This window comes from Rhinolophus sinicus, chromosome 3, assembly GCF_057876585.1.
Source record: "Rhinolophus sinicus isolate RSI-liver-muscle chromosome 3, RSI-T2T, whole genome shotgun sequence".
In the NCBI taxonomy this organism is placed as follows: domain Eukaryota; kingdom Metazoa; phylum Chordata; class Mammalia; order Chiroptera; family Rhinolophidae; genus Rhinolophus; species Rhinolophus sinicus.
The window spans coordinates 150,365,601-150,381,190 of NC_142503.1; the positions used below are offsets into that span (position 1 = coordinate 150,365,601).

Consider the following 15,590-nt stretch of genomic DNA (forward strand, 5'->3'; position numbering starts at 1 on the left):
TTTCATTTTAGATGCTTCTGCTCAGCTTACGCAAGTAGGCAGTGGATGGGAAAGGTAACAGATGAAGAATTTTTCATACCAGTAATGAACTGTTAAAGCACTTAACCTATACTCTGTTTAAGTGCAGGTGCCCACATACTCTGCTGGGTATCCAGACTTCCGCTAGGGAGATTTCAGTCGGGTTTGAGAGTCGCTAGTCTAGATGTCACTCTAGCGTCGTGACCTACACTGTGTCTAGGGATGCATACCTTCACTGCCCTCATGTTTTTCTAAGTCTCTGATGAAAAAGTTTCTGATATTTGTTCTTGTGGAATCGATTCGTTACCCAGATTCAAAAAATGAAATAGTGAATGTAATGACTTGAGAAATGGGAATGTGATGACTTGAAAGTGGGCCACCCTTATGAGCTTCTCTCCTGCCCTTGGACCATCTTCCCTCTTTTGGGCTACAGAGTACTTGAAAGCCAGATAGGCTTTATTTTGTGCACAGAAAGTGGAAGAGGTGCCTGGGTTGTTTGCAGGACCCTGAGAGTGCCTCCCAAATTTCATGCCCTCGGCACCTCATGCATCTCCTCCTAGAACTGGCGCTGGGTCTGGGCTAATTGGTGATCTCCTCGATCCGGGTCCCAGCCTGATAGCACCTCCCTCCACCCACTCCCCCCTGCCCTTGTCTGTGCCCCTCAATTCACCCTTTCTTGCCGGGATTGTGATATGGTGTGAACTTGACTTACTGCTTATCAAATCTGAGTTAGGTGCTCACATCCTCCCCTCCCTCCTCCTCCCTTTAACGGGATCATTAGCCTTGGGCTCTTAAGTTTGCAATTCTGTTTCATGGCCACTCAGGCCCCAACCCAAAGCAGTGCTGCTCAAAAGTTTGAGGAAGAATTTATTTAGGGTAAATGAAAATGTTATAGTTTCAGATTCTAGTATTTAACATTATATTATTCACTTTATTTTGAAATCTTAGATACTTTATCTAAAATGTGAAATTTTGGAAGGTCTCAGAGAGCGCATACATATAGGAGCCTTTTTTCCTATGCATTATAGAAAGGAATATTGCAGGTTCATTGTATGACATGCACTGATGAATGTATTCACAATGCAAATTGTCCTTTCAAGGGAGAAGGTCTTTTTTTGTAAATGTCACCGAATCCACTTTCTCTTTGTTGATTGTTTCTAACTGGCTCTGAAATATTTCTTAGAGACTAGGTGCCCAGGTTCTGCCATAGAGAATATGTGAGGCTGCACTCCTGTCCAAGTAACTAGCAGCTGTTGGATGTTTCTCATGTTTCAAGGTTATGCATCTAGACCTCGCATTCCCAACTTAACCCTCTGTGGGAGGTATTGTTAGCCACCCCCACCTTTTATTTTAGCCCAAGAAACTGAGACTTAAAGAGTCTTAAAAACTACATAGCTGGCCATCCCTTAGCAAATGGTGACGGTGCTGGTCCACACCCAGATCTTTGACTCTAAAGCCTGCATTTGTTTTTTGCTTCTTTTTGTTATTGGAAAAAATGTTTAAATATGGAAAATTTTAGAGAACCATAAAAACAAAAAAACCCCGGTACTGTTCTCTAAAATTGACAAGTGTTAACATTTTGGCATATTTCATATTTTTTTCTAAATAAAAAGAAAACATTACAAAGAAGAGGTTCTCTTTTTATTCCTCCTCAGTTACGATCTTTTTCCTTATTCCCCCTCCGTTTTTCTCCAGAGGCAATTTGGTCTCTATCCAGACCATGTTTCCATGTTTTACAACATATATATTTATTATCAGAATATAGCTTAGTTTATGTGTTTAAAAATGTATGTAATTTTTTAAATAATATATAAATAAGTAAAATTTATTGTATATATTTTGCAACTTACTCCTTTTCCCAATTTTGTTTTTGATGTTGTTATATATAGATCTAAGTATTCATTTAATGGCTGTCTCATATTCCGTTATGTGAATATATTGTAATGTATCTTATTGATAGACATTTACCTTGTTTCCAAATTTTTATTCTGTTACAAACAGTACCAAATGTGTCTCTGTGCATCTCTAGCTAGTGAATGGACTTAGAGGAGGAATTGCCAGAGCCTCAGGTTGGCACAATTTCACCTTCACCTAGATCTTGCCCAATTTCTTTCCAAAGTACACATATACTTCCACCTGTCATGTATGGGAAGGCAGGTTTCCCACATCCTCACCACCTCTTGGCACTGTTAGACTATAATTTTTGCCATTTGTGAAATAGAATCTCTTTGTTTTGATTTTAATTTGTGTCAGCGTGATTACTACTCATTATGACTGGAAAGGTTGAGCGTTTTTTCATAAGCTTATTGACCATTCAGGCTTCCACCCTTATGAGTTGGCTGTTGATATCTTTTGTTTATTTTTTCCATTTGGTTGTTTATCTTTTTTTCCTGCTCATTTGTAGGAACTCTGTGTATTATCAATATTCATTTATCAAAAAATATGTGGATTATCTTCTCCACATCAATGGTTTTTGTTTGTTTATTGTGTCTTATATAATATACAAGTTTTTATTTTGGTGTAAAGTCTCAATCTTTTTGTGTTGTGTTGTCTTGTTTGTCATAAGAATATTTTTTGTAATAGTTTTAGAGCTCTGTTTTCATCTTTAGGTCTTTAATTACACCCCTACCCCAACTCATAGCCTCCAACCTCTTCCGTACTTTGTTTTTTGCCATAGCTATCTATCCTGTCATCTTGTAATATATTCTACATTTATCTGTTTTGCTTATTTATTTGTTGTCTGTTTCCCTCCACTAGAATGTAAGCTCCCTGAGGGCAGTGGCTGTTGTCTGTTTTGTTCTTAGCTGTATCCGTAACACCTGGAATAATCACTGGCATAGAGGAGGTGCTCAATAAATATTTATTGAACAAATAAAGAATAATCCATGTGGAATTTATTTTTTGTATATATGGTATGAACAGGGGGAGCTCATGTAAAGCTTGTTTCTCTAACTGCATTTATTGAATGGTCCATCCTTGCCCCACTGAGTTCTTTTTTATCAAGCTAGAGCTGTTTCCCTTGTGCCACTGTCTTCAAATAGTCTCATTCTCCTGCCTCTGTGCTCACATATGCAGGGAACACAGACCTCGAGTGGGGATGATGAGGAGCTAGGTCCAACTTATGGGAGGGGTTCTTGTTTGATGAGTCACTCAGTGAACATTTAAGAAGCACCTTTTATGAACCGAATGCAAAAATGGATGTGAGTTCCTGCCCTCAAAGGACTTTCTGGTTGACATTAAAGCCTGTTAAAACTCAAGGCAGAATCTAATAAGTGTTCATCAGGGGTATGGGCTGTGTGCTGGCGCAAAGAAACTGGAGACAATAATGGTTAAGCTCATAGACTTTGAATAAGTGAAGTTTGGCTCTGCATCCTGCCCCTGCTTTTGACGGGGCTTTATATACTTGAGCAAGTTACTTATCCTGTGACAATCAGTTTCCTTGGCAACAGAATGGGAATGATATATAGCATCTGCTTCAGGGTTGTTATGAGGAGTGACTGATACGATGCATGCTAAGCTTCGCCCAGTGCCCTAAATGCTCACTAATTCTGGTGTGGGTGGGGAGTCTTTAGGGAGGAGGTGATATTTGACTGAGTCTTGCAGGATGGATTGGATTTTTTCTAGGCAGGGACTGAATGGGTGCAAAGGACAGGCCAGACAAGATATAGAATAAAAAACAACACCGACAAAACCGTGGAGACCAGGGTGTATGGGATAGTTCAGGGAGCACTAATCCGGTTTGACTGGACTGTAGGACGAAATCGTAATGAAGAGGCTGGAGATGTAGGTTGAAACCAATCATGGTGGGTTATCAGCACTAAGCCAAGAAAATGTCTGTTATTACTTCGCTCCAGATTCCTGAATGGCTCACCATTGCCTGATCGGAGCCCTGGCATGATGTCTCTGGCATGGGGTGGTGGGCAAATAGGAGGGAAGAGGGGCAGGAAGGGCAGCTAGGAGGCTCCCGGGAGAGCCCTGGCCAATGCAAGTGAGGCTCCATATCCCAGGGCACTTGAACTTGAGGAACCTTTTTTTTCTCAGTACCCAGCTTTGTGCCAGGTACAAAGTCATCTCATTACGTTAGTCTGAAAGGGTTCTCTCCCTGGATATTCCAGTTCGGTGTATGCTCTTTTGTCCCTGGTACTGCATCCATCGAGGGAAGCACAGAGAAGCTTAGCAAACCCTCTTCCCCACTTTTTCATTCCACCTTCCTCCTCTAAAGTCACAGAGGAAAAAAGAACAACCTTAAAGACTTAGGGCCCCAGCGTATCCTTTGTCAAAGAAGGTATCATCTGCCAGCATTCTTACCAGCCTTGCCTAATTGCCGGCTAGCATTGCAGTGATAGGTAATCAGCCAGGGAGGATGGAGGCAAGCCTCTGAACATCAGTGTGGTGTGAATTTTCATTCGACATCAGAGAGATGTTGAGCTCTTACATGACCAACTATCCTGCTTTGCCTGCAAATGAGAAGTTCTTGGCACATGAGACTTCCAGTACTAAAATCTCGAAAGTCCCAGGCAAGCTGGGATGAGCTGGTCACCTTCTTTAGCCCTATGGTCTGAACATTTCCCTCACACCATCAGCAGCTGGCAGGTGCATGCTGTATTGGGGTCAGGGGGTGGGTACCAAATATCAGTCTGCCTGTTGCCTTTATTGCACTTTCTTGTACATTTCTTTCCCCATTTACTGCCTGCCTTCCTCACCAGGATGTTTGTTCCTGAGGAAAACCAAGTCTTTCTAGCTCTCTGTGCTTCCAGCATCTAACACTGGGCCCAATGCAGATATGATCACAGGTGATTGTTGAGGGAGGAACTGATCATGAAACTCTAGGAGCCTCAGTTTCCTCCTCTGTAGGGATGGCCACTCTTAGGGTTACTTCTGAGAATAATAATTAGTGAAAGCCCTGGTGCACAGTGCACCCCTCTTTCTTCCTTTCCTGTGGAAGCAAGCAGGTTGCAAGGCCAGTTCATTCATCTTACCCTGATATTTATACAGCCCAGTCATGTTTAGGCACTTAGGAAACTCAGGTTGCTATTCCTCTCCTTCAAGAGAAGTTGGGTTACCTTTAATATAAGATAGAAATCAAACGAAATTAGATTATTTCACCTCAGAGTCCAGTTTCAGCTGATCCTTTTGAACGGTATAGCTCTATTATTATATATTACTTCAAACTTAATAGAAAAAATTGATTAAAATATGTGCCCTGATCATATCTAGCCTGGCTGAATGCCACAAGACACATTAATTGAAAATGAATTTCTACAAACCCAATCAAGCATCATGAAGATGAAAAATGTACCTCTTTCCCTCCGTTCCTTCATTGATTTTTTCATTTTCCCTACTCAGAGCTTCATTTAGCAATTTTTCAGTTTCGTTTTGTTGTGGCCTTAATTCATTTCCTTCACTCCCCTCAAAATGAGATAATGTACCATTTTCCTTGTCCTTTTTAAACTGTTCTTTCATGCTGCATTAGTGCTGGCCAGATTCTGATCTTGTCATATTTCCTGATGTTTTATTATTTTTTAGGAAAAGAGGGTAACTTTATTGTTTTTTTGAATTATTACTATGGTGGTTTTTTATCAAGGAGAATGCACTTTAAAAATACATAACTATGAAATTATAGTGTTACAAGACTTCTAAAATAGAATTAAGAGAAACTGTGGCAAAAATAAAAGCCTTTTCAGAGGAAGAGTATAAAATATCAATTATTCTCATTTTTTATAGTTGAGGATCAAACATGATTTCTGTTTTGTTGAGGGCAAGGGAGACAACTAGTTGCCAGATCACAAAGTTTAGGTTGAAAACAAGGACCTATTAGGGCAAGAGGAAGCAAAGGGAGAAGGTTGATTGAAGTCCTGAGTGAGCTCTAGAAAGTTCTTGCCTGTTCTGTTCCATCCTTGGCCCGGTCAGTTCACTGATTCACTGGATTTCTAGGAGTTTTGAAAACAATAATGAGGAATCTTCAAGGTATTTTCTTGTAAAACTTTCAAATAAATTAATAGCATTATTTTCCTGTGAAAAGTCTACAGGGACTCACAGTAAAGTGTCATGTTGCTTTACTTTGACGTAGAATCCAGAACCCTGGTTATCTCATTTTGATTAGAAGCTTTGATTGGCAGTTATTAATCTTGGATATATTTTTCAATGGGAAAATGAATTATTTCTTCATCAATGCAGTTTAAAGTAGGAAGTCTTTTTAAGTGAAGGCCTCTAGGAAGGAGTAACAAAGTGGGGGTGTTGGTAATAGAGGTTGGGAAATTTTATTAAATGTGTCAAGTTTCACGATAGGTGTGCGTGTGTGCACGCATGCACACACATACACGGAGCCCTCATACCCTGATTATGAATAAAAGTGCCCGTGGGCCTTATTTGGTTATTTTTAAAATTGGAATGAAAACAAAATGAACAATAAAATAAAAAACTTAGACATTTTGGATTAAAAAATATATAATTCCCTTTCCTTTAGAGTATTTTAAATAATTTCATTCAATGTGACCATCAGTTTTAATATACCTTCTAGAATCGTGCTCTGTTTCAGTGTGTTTACTGTTTTATGTAAGTCATTTTCCATATACGTGTATATTATCATTGGCCAGCTGGTAAAAGAAAACTCTAAAGTACAATTTCTTTAAATAATCTTTCAAGTGCTGTCTAGAATTTAATACTTATTTGCTACTGCCATTTCTTATATTCCTTAATTTATCTTCACATCTCTAACTGTAATACTGAGTTATGTTTCATGAGTCTTGCACAGTTGAGTATTACTCACATAATTCTAATTATAGGGCTGTATCATATTCCGTCATCTAACACAAGTGACCTGTGTCCTACGCATCTGTCACTAATGGAAAAAAATTCCAGGAAGCTGAGAAGCCCCACAATCTCCAGGATTGCTCTGAATCCATAACAGGACCTTACTAAATTTTTATTCAATTTCATTTTGCTCTGGTTGACATACAAGCTCTTTTCAAAACAACTTGGGAGGAATCCTTTCACTATAGTAATCTGTTTCCAAAGCAGTTTATAAAAATGTGTGGATTGATAAGGGTGATTTCACCTTCTCAGAGAACGGCTCTTTCATATTGGATAATCGATACACTAAATGTTTGTTCCAGGTGGGTTTGCTGTCTAGTGGAAGGGCAAGATGTAAACAAAGGATGGTAGTGGCAGTGACATGTCCTATCAGGGGTTTGCTCAAAGGGCTGAGGTAGAACAGAGGAAGGAGACATGAAGCAAGACTGAAGAACTTGGGAAGAGCTGGGCTGGGAGTGACTGTTGAGTACTTTATGACAGCAGGAGGTTTCCTGGCCGAGAAGGGGATGGAGGCTGGAAAGGCATCCTGGTAAATGCACAGTCTATGCAAAGACCTGGAGGCAGGACCATTGTATGTCCATGGAGTGCTGCCAGGATGGAATGGCTGTTAGGTAGGGTTCATTGCAGGAATGAAATGAAACTGGAGAGATCAGGTGGGACCACAGCGGAAGGGCCTCATGTCCATGCTAGGGAGTTTGAACATTAGTAGCTTAGGCGGGTTTTTAAGTAGGAGAGTGATATATTCAGCATCTCTGGGGATTGAGCCTAGAAGTTGGTATTTTATAAAATCTTCCCCCTGGGTGATTCCAATGTGTGGCTATGGATAAGAGGGATTGCTAAGCTCAGACCATCCATGCAGGTAACTCAATGGTAGCTAATGTGAGGAAAAGCCATTATCAATTCTAAGAAATTTGAAGGCCCTCCACCCACTTAAATATCAAACTGGCCTGTAGTCTTAGAGATCTAATATCCTGCATGGTCAGCTAGGCTGCAAGACATATGTTCAGTTTGAGTTACCAAAAAATATGTGAAATGAGATAACAATTAGAAAAAATTCTATTAACACCAGTTAAAAGCGTCCAGATTTTACCAAAGGGTTTCTTCCCTTTGTTCTATAAGGGGGTCTGCTAGTTGATACTTCAGTTTAACTGTTGCAACAAGAGTATGTTTTGTGTGGATAACAGGTGATGTCTGGCAAAGGAGTGCTTCTAATTTCTCATTTCCTAATGTCCTGACTTGAGCCTGCTAACTTGGGTCGTTTACCACCACCTGGTGACAGCTAGACCTAAATGCAGCTTCATGAAGGGCACCTCTTGAGGTCACATTTACAAACTTAAACACTCAAAAAAAGGAGAGCAAAGGTGCCAGGGGGATTTCACTTATATCCCAGCTATATGGTACCCCAGATTTGGGGTGGCCCCTGATTTTGGGGGGCTGCTTTTGGGGCCACATCCACCTTGGTTCACCATCAGGGCCTCCAAGAGTCTGTTCCAGACAAGCTTGCCTCTAGTCTAAGAGAGGGATGGTTTAGAGATGGATGGATGGATGGTTCATTCATTCATTGTCTGAGAACATAAAGATGGCCAAGGTCTTTACTCTAAGCTTACTAAGAGCTTCTTTACTAAGAAGCCCACAGTCTAAGGAGGGAGAAATACAATAATAACATAGTAGCTAACTTTTTGAGAGTTTATCATGTGCTAGGTGTTATAGGAGACAATATTTCAAGGCTCTTTGAAGCTGGCAGTCAAAAATAGCACCGTTTCCCACACAACCATGTGATTTAGCAGTTGTGGAAAAAGAGCCAAAGACTTGGGAGTCAGATGTTACCTAAAACGTTATCAAAACCAGAAACAGGTGAGTCCACTTATTTTAGAAACTGAGTACCTCACTTGGGAGAAGGCATGGGATGTGCTCCAGGGCCAGACTCCAGGGGAGACTAAGTTGGGATTCAAAGTTGGCACCCCTTGTAGGGCACGAGGGGCCGACCGTGCACTGCCTGCCATTCTTAGTGTCCTTTTCCCTCTAATCTGAACAAGTCATCCCTGGTCACAGAATATATTGTGCAAGATGGTTCTGTAAGAAATGCTCTAGGCTGATAACAAATGTGCATGCACAGCATTCATTTAGCACAATCACTTCTTGAAGCAGCAGTGGCTGGAAAACACAAGCCTGAGGTCAGAAGCTTCAGTACCCCCAAATCCTTCCCACAGACTGTTCTTCCCAGAACCAGGTACCTCTTCACTCTAGCATCAACCCACTGTTCTCTTAGAATTCCCAGAATTTTCCCCTCACCTCTTTATCTAGATCATATCTCTGCCTTGGATTTGTTTCTTTTTTTAAAATGAAAATCCTATGAGTTGTCTAGGGTGAATTCAAACCACATCTCTCGCTTCTCTTGACTCACAAACCACTGATTAATTCAGAGACAATGTGACTTGTGTGTGTGAAGTCACTTTTTATATTCTTTGACGAAATGTTATCCCTGACCTTCTTGGAACATTTTAGTTCACTTCAGTACTCATTTTGCCTATCATTTAAAGATTGTAAAAGTCAATTTCTAAAAATCTTAACACCATAGGAAGGAATGAGGAACACTGTAAGTATGATTTTTGAAACTTCTTCCTATAAAAATTGAAGGAAATTTAAACAAAACAATTTTATTTATTTTTTTGTCCATACTCCTACCCCAACCCCAGACTGATTTTGTTTATCTAACTTCTCTTCTAGCCTTTACCTTCAACATTGTTTTTCTGTCCCTTGGGGCTTTTTGTAAACACTTTTCCGTTTTGCAATATATTTATTTTTAGTGTTTGTATAATATATTTCATCAAATTGATATTCTATAATTTATTACCCATTCCTTTAGTGCTATACATTAAGGTTATTTCCCATTTTCTGTAGTATAAATAATAGGAGCAAGAATATCTTTGTATATATAGTTTTTTTTCCTACATCTGAGTTATATCCTTAGGATAAATTCCCAGGAGTGGGATTAGTGGGTCAAAGGGTATGAACAGCTTTATGGCGCTTGATATTTACTGCTAAATTGCCCAAAGGGCCATTCTAATTTACAGTGCCACCTGCAACACAGAAGAGTAGCTGCCCTCCCAGCCCTTCCAACACTGATTTCTTTAGTCAATAGTTTTGGGCAAATTTAATAGGTATTAAAGAGTAACTCACTACTGTTTTTAATTGTTTATTTCTTTAATTATCAACACCGGACATTTTTTTCTTAAGTCTGTTTCTTGTTATATTCTATTTTTTATGGTTTGCTGAAGGATTATATTTTTTGACACCAGGTGGAATTTAAAATATTTTATAATAAAAATGTCAAATGCAATTAGGACAGAGAGAATAATTGATGAAGCTCCCTAGACTCATTACCCAGATTCAGCAAATAGCAAAATTTAGCTACAGTTGCTTTACTTACCCCCTTCTTTTCCTCTTTTTCTCCCCCTCTGTGTAATTATTTTAAAGTAAACCCCAGACATTCTGCATATGTTTCCTATATAATTCACTCTGCATCTCTAAAACATGTGGACTTTTCTTATATAATCACAATGCCATTGTCACACCTACCAAAATTAATGATAATTCATTTAATAACCAGTGTGTAATAAATTTTTCTGAAATGTCGTTTTACTGATGCTTTGTTCCAATCAGCATACAGAGAAGGGCCATTACATTTGGTGGTTATGTTTCTGGTCTTTTAACCTAGAGCAAGCCGCTCTCTATTTACCTCTGCCCCCTCCAAGTTTACCCCCACCCAATGACATTGCAAGAACTGAGTCAGTTGTCCTATAAAAGTTCCCATATTCTGGATTTGACTTTTTGTTTCCTTATTAGCTCTAGAAGCTTGACTAGGCGCGGTTTCAACTTTTTGTGTGTGGGGAGAGGCAAAATTACTTCCTGGTAGTGCTGCTGTGTCTGTGTGATTCATTTGTTATCGTTTCAGGGACACATAATATCTGATGGCCTCACTTTGGGTGATGCTAAGGCTGATCATGGATTCAGCCCCAAACACAGTTGTAAAGTTCTTTATCAGCTTTGCAACTCATTGTCTATTAATGATGGCTCCTTAAGTCAGTTATTTCACAGGGATTGCACGCTGGGGATTTTTCTAAATCTGTCATTCTTTCCGCATTTATTAACTGGAATTCTTCTGAAAAGAAGAATAAACTAGGAATTTTCCCTCATAAACTAGGACTTTTCAGTAATCTCAAAGTGCAGTTTGTACAAGAAAGGCAGAATAAACAACTTAACTCTTTTCTCTGAATTGCCAACGTTCTAAATAAGGAGTTTGTGCTCTTGTCACTTTCAATGATGTCCAATGAGTTGTTGCTGTTTTGTTTTTGTTATTGAAGAATCATAAAACACTCAGGGTTATATATATTCCATGAGTTTTACTCAATTATGTTTATTATTTTTTTTGATGCTCCAATTGTCCCACGCTTGGCTCAAGGGAGACCCTTCATGTCCTTGTTTTCAGGCATAATAAGGTATCTTGGGTTCATGTAGTATATTTTTTGCCCCTCGAAATGGATCATTCCTTCAAAACAGTCTGTATTTTTGGTGAGGAATGGTATTTAGAGGCCACGATCTGGATATACATGTGCTTATTGTTGTTTCTAATTTTTCTCAGTGGACAGAATTAGGAAATGCATGTTTAACAAAAGAAAAGAAAAGATGATGAGTTCATACGAATATTTTTATTTCAAATTTAATAAACTCTTTTTACTTCTTGGATTTCATACTTGCATTTCTTTCTCTTACACTAAAAACCTTGGTTCCAAACATTATACTACAATACATCAAATAGTTTCAAAATAGCAATGTTAGTTTGAAACTAATATTGATACCAATGTTGCTACTAACAATTTTTCGAGTGAATGAGAGATTTCTTTGCAGTTTTGCTTGTCCATTTCCTATGTTGGCCAATGTGTCTTTGGGATCTGTTCCTAGAACTGGAATTGCTGGGTCAAAGGGTAAAATGCAATTGTATTTTTGTACTTTTTCTAGGTATTGCTAGATTCCCTTCTATAGGAACTGTGTAATTTCGCACTGAGTAGTATTTTTTAAAAAGATTTTGCAAACGCTAAAATTTAATATACAAGATAGTGGGGAAAATTAGTGCATTCTTCAAAAATCACGTTATTTAATGAACCTACACACTGTTCCCATTAGCATCCAAAACGTGGCCTGGTACAGAGTACCCTGGTTCCTGCTTTTAGGGAGACTACAATTTATCTACGGAGACCTGATATGTGAATGAAAGACAAAGAGTAGTCCAAGATAGAACATATCTATTAAAAAAACAAAGGTGAAAGTTCAGGTCAAGTCTCTCTCTTTGGGAAGCCTTCCCTGCTTCACACCCCCCGCCCCCAACATGATTCCCCAGTCCTCTGAATTTCATTAGCACTTTCAGTGACAGTGATGCTTTCCCCAGACCAAAATTGTTGACACCTGGTTGAACAAATATGAATGTACTACCAGGAATAATAGAGCTGAAGGTTTGATATGCTGGGTGCCTCATAAATTTAAGCTGAACAATTATTTTATGTAGAGTTGTGTCTGCATTTCCCAAAGCATGTTCTCTGGGATGCCTATGGGCTGGTAATAAGAGTTACATAGCAGTATCAGTGTGGGTAGCTTATGCTAAACAAACCTAATGACACCAATCTAACGTCTGATGTCCCAACCTTACCTGGGCATAGACTCCCCTCTGCATGGAATATCTCATGTGAATACTGTTCCTGAAACACAAAGAACCAATGTGTATGTTCTGTTTAAATGAAAACCAAAGGCATCTCTTCTAGTTGATTAACTTGTACAATTCTATGTTTTTGACTAACAATTTTCAATTTGTTTCTTTCTAGATCGAATCATTAAAGAAAAAGGTGCAACAGAAACAGCTCTTAATATTGCAGCTTTTAGAAAAGATATCTTTCTTAGAAGGAGAGGTAAGAAGTTGTGTTTCTTTAAGTTGGTGTCTTCCCTACCATTAAATTTTATGTTGCTGAGCCTACCATCGACACTTAATTAAAAATATGGCTATTTCCTGGCCTTATAAAATTGATTGAAGGTTAACTGCCAACACTGAAAATGAGGTTCTGACAGCTAGTTTTTCTTTACCACCTGGCTCTCCTCCTTCCCACTTACTGCTCACCTTGGCATTTTGGCTCTTGTTTTCCTTGTTCAAGAATTTTCTTATCAAGTTTGATAAGCTTTTGATTAATATTAATAATTGCCCACATTTATGTAGTACTTTATAATTTGTAAAGTATTTTCACATGCATTCCTCATATGATTCTCTTAGCAACTTAAAAAAAGAAAGGCAAGGATTATTATGTCTGCATTTACCAACATTTTAAAAGAAGGCACAGAGAAGCAAGTGGCTTTGCTCAGCATCACTCTGCTGAGTAAATGCCAGAGCCTGGCTGAGAGATGGACTCTGAATTCAGTGCTCTCCTATGACATGGAGTCAAGGCGTTTTAGCGGTGACTTAATTACATCTGAAACTTTTAAGCTATTTAGTATTCCTGACTTCCTGGCTTTTTTTGAAAGTCATTTTGAGGATTTTGTGTAGGTTCCAGAGAAGGAAATTATGGAGTTGGAAGAACCTTAAGAGCTTAAGTATTGATAGAAGGAGAAGCCAAAATCTATTTGCTCTAAATGAGCTTTCTTAAGAGCTTGGCATTGAGCCTTTTCCTTCTGAGGCTCCATGAATCTCTGTGTCTGTCTGTTCACTGTAATCCTTCCCCAGTGGGAGGCAGCCCAGGAGAGAAGGATGAAGTAAGGAGCCAAGAAAGAAGCGGCATTTACTAAGCAGCTAGTATTCATTGGGCGCTATTAACCACTTTCCACATCCTTTGTATAACATTGACGTTAAGAGTGGATTCTGCTGCTTACTAGCTGGGTGATCCTGGGGAGGTTTCTTATAATTAGAAATGAGGACGATAGCTGCACCTACGAGTATGTGACCACGTGCTAAGAATGCACGGAAAGTGCCTGGTACTTACTAAGCACTTGATGATGTTTAACTTGTTAGTGTTGTTTGCTCTTTATTAAGAGAGATGCCCTATGGGTTACATTGTATTGCCCCCATTTTATATAGAGGGTGGCAAAAATATGTCTACACATTTTAAGAAAGGAAAAAAACTATTAAAATGGTAATACTCAATATATACTGATAACAAAAGACGAATACAAGTCACGTTTGACTTCTGCAATTAAAAGAGGTGGTAAAAGTAGTTACCATCAACGTAATTTTATACAGTTCTTTCCTTTCTTAAAATGTGTATACGTTTTTTTTGTACCCTCTGTAGATGGGAAAACTGAGTTTCAGGGATGTTAAGGAACCTGCCCAAGGTGACAGTAGAGATGAGTAAGCCTGAATTCAAAGCTTGAACTCTTAACCACCGTGTTTATAGGGGTGGTGAGCTCAGTCTTTATTTACTCTGTTTTTGAGGGGCTGCCTACAAAAATGACCGGATGTCCCTCCTGGACCATGGGGCCCTGGTGGCAGATTCAAGGCCCAAGAGTCTCAGTGTCCTGACACCTGAGTAAATGGATACTTGTCCTGCCCACCTCTATGTCCCCTCCACGGTCACTGGGTCCAGCCCCAGCCTTGTGAATGGACATTTCTATTTCTAAGATTGCCCTCTGGAATCACAGCTCCCTGTAGGAGCAATCATACCTTCCCCAGTGAGAGTCAGAGAGTGGGTGTCCCGGTGGAAGCTCGTGGGTCTAGAGAGAGGGTGGTTCCAGGAGAGAGGAAGGAGATGCTGACAGGGGAGGCAGAAGGTCACTCAAGATAGTGCCCATCCCCCCTCTCCCTCCCCCCAGCCATGTTGCTTAAGCCAGCTGTCCTACTGGTAGATTATGAATTATCCTAGAGGATGTGTGCGTGGAGAAAGGTCTTGCACACATATTTGTGCTTTGGTTAATGCCCAATTTCTTAAATTCATTTCTTCTCTTAGTTAGGGTTGCCCAGACCCTGAGATGTGGATATCAGTCGACATAGTTTGAGTGGTGATCCCAGGATGTCCCAGTGGCAGGGTGGGACGGTGAGACAGGGAAGGGATGAAAGGCTGTCCTGGGTGCCTTCCTGAGGAGATGACCACAGTGGGATGTACAACAGGCTCTTAGTTATCCTTTCTGCAAGGTCAGAAAGCTGGGGCATTTGTTCACTAACTCCCATCAGTCATTGGTTGAGGCCTACTCCTGGGGACTGTGGCAATTCTGACGTGCACTGGGCAGAGCTGATTGGACTCTGGTGGTCAGAGGAAGCCTCCAGGTTAAGAGTCACAAGTGGTATGTCAGGAAATGGTGAGTGTCCAATGGGGAGTGGGACTAGCATTTCTACTGTGTATACCTAATAAGTAAGGCTTTGAAACCAGTTTTTCTTGAGCATTTAAACATTGATTATAAATACGATAGATTAAATTCCTTTAAACTATTTAAATTCCACTACAAAGTTAGTGTGGCTAATTCCTTTTGATCACTTTAAGCATCCACCTTAAACAGCAGATAAAACGTGTACAAAGTAAATTATATAATGACAAGATTTAATAATACAGTTACACTTTAACCTATTCTAAAATATTAAATATCATGAGTGTAATTTATTTTTTCATTGTTTCTGTTCGTTTTTTATATCTTCCAAAGGCTATTGTTTTACTTATTTCAGTGTTCCCTTAGGCTTAATGTCACTTTGGCACTTTCCAGACAGGTGCAATGATCTTTCAGATCCAAAGGAG

The 15,590-nt window shown here is 39.5% G+C and overlaps 1 protein-coding gene across 2 annotated transcripts in view; it reads left to right on the forward strand.

The window, feature by feature from the left end:
• LOC109447664 (myocardial zonula adherens protein) overlaps positions 1–15,590 on the forward strand; it is a 108,471-nt gene that overhangs the window by 53,362 nt on the left and 39,519 nt on the right. For both annotated transcript variants that reach the window (XM_019732237.3, XM_088797241.1), the window contains exon 11: positions 12,708–12,791. In XM_019732237.3, the coding sequence (XP_019587796.3) occupies positions 12,708–12,791 (84 nt within the window). The remainder of the gene's footprint in view (positions 1–12,707; positions 12,792–15,590) is intronic.